This window comes from Silene latifolia, chromosome 2, assembly GCF_048544455.1.
Source record: "Silene latifolia isolate original U9 population chromosome 2, ASM4854445v1, whole genome shotgun sequence".
NCBI classification, from domain to species: Eukaryota; Viridiplantae; Streptophyta; class Magnoliopsida; order Caryophyllales; family Caryophyllaceae; genus Silene; species Silene latifolia.
In genome coordinates this window covers 159,621,780-159,628,469 of record NC_133527.1, presented here as the reverse complement: position 1 = coordinate 159,628,469, position 6,690 = coordinate 159,621,780, and the positions used below count along the sequence as shown (strand labels likewise).

Here is a 6,690-nt window from a genome sequence, read left to right as displayed (position 1 = left end):
GTAGTTCGAGGTTAAGTTTTTATAATAAAGTAGGTCTATTGGCTACACAATTATTGTAACGTTTTTTATTTTGTTTTTTAGCACTTGTCTTAAAGGTACACATTAAGTATATTTTAAAGATTCAGAACAATTTATCATGAGAAATGGTAAGTATCGATCTACTCATTTATATCAAGTAAATGATTTTTTGATTTGTTTTTTGATTAAGCTCTGAATGTTTGCCCTCAAACATCCATTGCCCTACGCTCCTACGTGTGGGAAATGTCATTTAATTTATGTCCGATGAGAAAGAAGAGATAATAGTCGATGGCTAAACTACAATGATATTAAATAGTTAAACGAACTCGCATGGGTGGAGTTTAGTGATTAAAATATGGGTGGAACTTTTATAGGTCTCAGGTTCAAGACTCTCCAAGAACAATTTTGTGTATATAATTCGAGTCTGTCACACTCGTATAGTTAAACCTGGGGGTTTACTCGTATAGTTAAACCTGGTGGTTTACCTAGTACGCAACGAAGACATGGCCTCTAAAAACGTATGAGGTAGTATGTATGACATTATATAGATTTTTTTTTTTTTTGGGTTACAAGAAGGGGGATTAAGCCCAAACCGAAATGCAAACTAGAACAAAGATAAAAAAAACTAAAAAGCATAAAAGGGAACAAGACGCGGCCACGAAACACCCCTCACATCCCGTTGCATCAGACGGAATAAATGGTTCGGTATATCATCCGGCTCCCAAATAACTACTTGTTGCATTTGATTAACTCCGACATTAGCTAGCCAGTCTGCACACGCATTTACTTCTCTATAAATATGGTGTATCTCAATCTTCTCCGGATGATTATTAAGGAAGCATTTGCAAATTTGGACAAGGTGAGCATGGGCCGAAGGTAGTGTGTCAACTACTTTAAACAGCTTAATGATAACTTAGGAATCAGTTTGGATAATGAGGCGATCATATAGATGATAAAGAGAGTTTGAGTGAAACACTAAATTCTGGTACAAGATAAGTCTTCAAAAATTTAGTCTTTATTAACTCTCCAAGTTTAAGCAGCAGCGGCATTCAATTCAATAAAGGAGGAAAAAAGAAAACCTAAACACAAAGCAATGCTATGACAATGTAGATGGAGCTCGCTTCCTGATGACATTATCGCCAAGAATATCTCCCATATCGACTTTTCTCGACCTAGAGGATCCACCATTAGGATATTCGCCACTACTTTCAAGGTCAATTTTTTCCTCAACTATCCCCCCCGATGGGGTTACGTTCAATATTTCTGAATTTTGGAAAATTCTTGATAACCTCTTTACCATATTCATCACACCCTCTATCAACAACACCTTTATTATTTTTCTTGACCCTAGCCTGTATGAAGATCCTTGTGTAAGGCCTATCTTAAACTCATGGGCTCGTCGACTAAACATCCAACACATGACGATTGAATCTCGTTATTTTGCCTTTGGTGACCGAGTTTGCCCGCCTAGCGTTTTCCAAATTCAATCATTGGTATCACTTAACTTGTCATGTGCTAATTCTGTTTCACATCCCATTGTTCTTCCAAACCTCAAGGAACTTAGTCTTAAATGGGTTAGTCACGGATTTTTGGGATGGCTATTAAGTAGTTGCCCGTCACTTGAAGACTTATCCTTTTCCCTTAATGATAAGCCAACCGGTACAAATCCTTGGGTATCAATATCGAGTAAGACTTTGAAGCGATTGTGTATCACACTAAATAAGTGGGAGGTCAGTGGGGATATCGAGGTTATCATCGATGCTCCAATATTGGACGACTTGTACTTTAATGTTAATTCTCGCCTTTTATCAATGCGGATAATCGGTTTGATTTCCAACCTCAAGTCTCTTAAGCTCATTGGTAATGTCTCAATGACGATGATCTAAAGTAGTCCAAGCAAGACGATCTTCCCTTTTATGAAAAAACTTACATTAAGTGTGAGTTCCTGTAAAGTATTTGAACAACATATGCTGCCCTATTATTTTACCAATTTAGAGCTTCTTGTGTTAAGACTAACGGGTGATTGTGATAACATTATGATGCCGTATAATTATTGGGATATAAAGGGTATATTTGTGCTTGTTAGATATGTAAAGCACTTACAGTTGCGAATGAATGACGTTCGACTCGACCCACGAACCTTGAATTTTGTGACATGGTTGCTAAAAAGTGCCCCCATTTTGGAGAAGCTCTTCATCAGGGGATATAAAGGGTATGTAATAGGAATATTTATAATAGTTGGGCCTCAACCATCAACCTTAAGGTGATGGTTGAGGCCCAACTATTATAAATATTCCTATTAGTATATATAATAAGTTGTGAAAAGACAATCCTACACTTCCTATAGCGCGCAGATCTCAGCTATCCGTGGCTATAATCTGACGGCTGAAAGTGAGACTCACGGACTCAAAAATTGAAGGTGGACTCATGTGATCCTAATTCTATATATATATATATATATATATATATATATATATATATATATATATATATATTTGGTAAAAGACGTACTCAGATTAATAGAAAAGAGTAGCTACAACCGAATACAAAGTCATGAAGGGGCGGGTCGGGGAGAGCTCATTCATTACTATTAATAAAGGAGTGATTTTTACTATATAATTGGATGTTTGATTGTATGAATGGAAAAGCAATAGATTATTTTCGTAATAATATCATAGCGATAATTGTAATCTTCTTTGTGCTTTAAATTTATTGGTCTTGTAAATCCGATGTATAGCTAAGAGAGTCACAACCTACGACAATAATTGGAAAACACACAACAGTTTAAGTAACATTGAATACAAAAATAGCATAAAAATTTTATTTGACGCGATATAAAAGTCCAAGCACCACAACATAGTTACATGAATCAGTCTTCTTTAGGCCGTTTATATGCTCACATTCGTATTACACGGCCACCACACATCGGCCGTCTCGGCCATCTAGCTCATTTATTCTTCCAAAATAGATTGACTAAATAAAACACGTACTATAATTGTGCTATTGAATAATTAGGACCACCATGAAAAGGCAATAGCACTTGGAGAGCCTGATATCTTGTTACTGATTTAATAACTTGTTACTGATTTAATAACAGTATTTGTAATCGAGTTTGATTTGACAACGTGAAATATCCTCTGCACACATAACTAAAATTTCGTAAAACTAATGTTTATCCAAACAATCATCGTTATTAAAACGAGTGTCATACTAATAGGAATATTTGTAATAGTTGGGCCATAATAGGAATATTTATAATAGTTGGGCCTCAACCATCAACCTTAAGGTTTTGGTTGAGATGGTTCATCTATCATGGTATCAGAGCCAGTGTGACCGAAGGTCACGGGTTCAAATCCTGGCAACCTCAAAACCCCTCAAAAATTCGAAGTGGAATACCAGCACACGGTACGGGGGAGCCGGTGGACAACCAACCACTCTTCAAGCCCAATGGGCATTTGAGTGAGGGAGCGTAATAGGAATATTTATAATAGTTGGGCCTCAACCATCAACCTTGAGGTTTTGGTTGAGATGGTTCATCTATCATGGTATCAGAGCCAATGTGACCGAAGGTCACGGGTTCAAATCCTGGCAACCTCAAAACCCTTCAAAAAACTCGAAGTGGAAACCCAGCACACGGTATGGGAGAGCCGGTGCTCAACTAACCACTCTTCAAGCCCAACGGGCATTTGAGTGAGGGAGCGTAATAGGAATATTTATAATAATTGGGCCTCAACCATCACCTTAAGGTTTTGGTTGAGATGGTTCATCTATCATATACTCCCTCCTCCTGCCTTTTTCTCATTCAATTTCTTTTTCCCTCTTTCTTCTCTCTCTCTCTAAAAATCAGCCGCCTCTGATTTGTTCTTCAGCTCTTCGTCGTCGATTTTACAATCAATTGCTTCAATTTTACAATCAATCGCTTGAATTCTTCAGCTCTTCAACATCGTTTGGATTTTGCAATCACTCTAATCGGTTTTATTTTCTCCGTCTACCGTACTGCAATGTCAGGTATTTCTTCATGTATGATTACTTTAATTTTTGTATTTTTTTGAGTTTTAATTAACTGTTGTTTAATTGTAATCTGTTCTCCGTTTTAATTTATGTTTCAATCATCTCGTCTTACCTGATTTAGTGTTTTTTTTGTTTGAATATGTGAATTTCACCATGTTTCCTTACTTTTATCAACTTGATCATCTCATGTATATATTGCTCATCACTATTACAATTATCGCTTTATTTCGTCTTCTCTTTTTGCGTACTGTTTTGCATTCAATTGTCAATGATTGTTTTGTTTTTTGCATGCTTTTATTCAGATTTACATGTTAACAATTCTCTGCCTAACCTTATTGTTGTCGTTTGACCTAATTTTGTTTACCTACTTCATTTAGTTTAGTATCACAACATACCTTCATTAGTATCACTCGTACTGTTCACAGTATCCTAGTTTAAATTATAGTGATGTTATACTATATGTTTACCTATTTAGCGTATCACAATTTCTTTTTGACAATATCACATATCCTTCACAATAGTATCATACACTAGAATATCTAACAATATATGCTTGTGTACATTTATATCTAACAATACATGTTTTATGTACATCAGTATCATCAGTATCATCCGGTATGCTTAATAGTATCACATGTTATCCTTAATAAAATCACAGGCTGATTTATTCTAATTAACTTTTTCCTACTAGAATTTGTTCCATCACCCTGTTTTGAAGAGACTTCTTCCTTTCTATTGTCCTCGCTTGTACTCCACAATGCATACAAGTTGATGATGTGCATGGTGGAAATCACCTTTCTTTGATTGTCACCCCCGGAGGTTCCGAGGAGTGGATACGGAATGTTGCCACTCAATTTACACCTAGAATAGGACAAAGTTTTGCTACCTTAGATGAGTGTATCGAATTTTATGAAACTTATGCGGACGCTTGCGGATTTGAATCAAGAAAGTCTTCAACTAAAAGATTTCGTGGTAGTGGTGATATAAAGACAAAACGATTATGCTGTAATAGAGAAGGGTTTAGGGGTACTCACCAAAAGTGTTACCATCTAATGGTGAAGAGGAGAAAAGGATCAAACCATATGATCCTAAGAAGACCAAGATTACTAGGATTGGTTGTAAGGCCAAGATTTTATTCAGATTTGTCCTCAAAGAAATTGACCAAGTTAAAGTCCCACTTTTTGTTGTTGATCGTTTCATGCGCCCATAATCACCTTCTTTGTCCACTAAAGTATAAAGAATTTGAAACAAATCTAGACATCTTAATTTACATCGAAACAAAACAATCATTGACAATTGCAAGGTGAATATCGGCCCAACGACTACTTTCAGGTCTTATAAGGAGTATGTTGATGGTTATCAAAATGTGGGAGCTTGTTTGACTGACTTTAAAAATTTTGGTAGGGAAGTCAAATGTTTTATCGGGCAAATGGGATGCTCAAATGTTCATAAATCAGCTTGAAGTGCTTTACAAACTAGGCCGGGTTTTATTTTGCATATGAGGTTGATGCGAATAAGTGTTTGGTTCGTGTTATTTGGGCTGACGCAGAGGCACGTCGAAACTACTCACTATATGGTGAGGTGATGACATTTGACCCAACCTATTCAACCAATAGGTATGACATGAAATTATGTCCTTTTACTTGGTGTTGATCACCACAAGAAGTCGGTCACCTTTGTCGCTTGCTTCACTTTTGGGTGGAGAACGACCAAAGATTTCATTGGGTTTTTCTTAAATTCTTAGAATGTATGGGTGGAAAGGAACCCAATTGTTTATTTACCGACCAATGCCCGGCAATGAAAATTGCAGTGCCTGCTGTTTTTAAGACTGCTGCCCACCGTTATTGCATGTGGCACATCATGCAGAAATTACCTGAAAAGGTAGGCACGACAGTGACCAAAGAGACAGATTTTGTAAGCCGTATGAATTCTATTGTCTGGGATTCTGACCTAGAGCCTTTTGATTTTGAAGAGAAGTGGTCTGCATTGATCGAGGAGTTTCATCTGGAAGATAATGGATGGTTGACATATATGTTTAACAAGAGGCAACGTTGGATTCCGGCTTATTATCGTGACATTCCTCTTGGTTGTCTTCTCAGAACAACCCAACGTTAAAGAGAGCATGAACAGCTTCTTCAAGCGGTTCGAGAATCCTCGCGGCACACTTGTGGAATTTTGGTTGCGCTTCCAAAGTGCTATGGATCAGCAAAGATACACCCAAAAGTCCCTTGATAGAGACAGTGATCTCTCTCTACCTGTAACCAAAACCATGCTTCATCTTGAGATTCATGCATCCACTGTGTACACACACGCACTCTTTTATGAATTCCAAAAGCAGTGTGTCTCTTCTTTGAATTCATGTAGCGGAGATTCTTCAAGGGATTCCACTACAAGGTTTCTTGATGTTGAAGATGCAATATTGCGTACTACGTATCTTAGCATTTAATCCCACAACTTTTGATGCAAAATGTTCATGTAAGATGTTTGAGAGGAAGGGATACATCTGCAAACACATTATTTGGATTTTATCAGGTAAAGGGGTTAGGAAGATACCTGAACAGTACCTTTTGAGTAGGTGGACAAAGAACACCAAGAAGATGCCTCTTTAGGATGTGCATGGGCAGTTGATCGATGATTTTGATTCCTCGGATGTGAGTAAGT

General features: G+C 37.1%; 1 protein-coding gene across 1 annotated transcript; it reads left to right on the top strand.

Annotated features, from left to right (window-relative positions):
* The first annotated feature begins 5,826 nt into the window (after positions 1-5,826).
* Positions 5,827-6,475, top strand: LOC141641523 (protein FAR1-RELATED SEQUENCE 5-like). Its single transcript, XM_074450182.1, has 2 exons — positions 5,827-6,079; positions 6,129-6,475. Exons 1-2 carry the CDS (start codon positions 5,827-5,829, stop codon positions 6,473-6,475), a joined length of 600 nt encoding a protein of 199 aa, XP_074306283.1.
* The last annotated feature ends 215 nt before the right edge of the window (positions 6,476-6,690 follow it).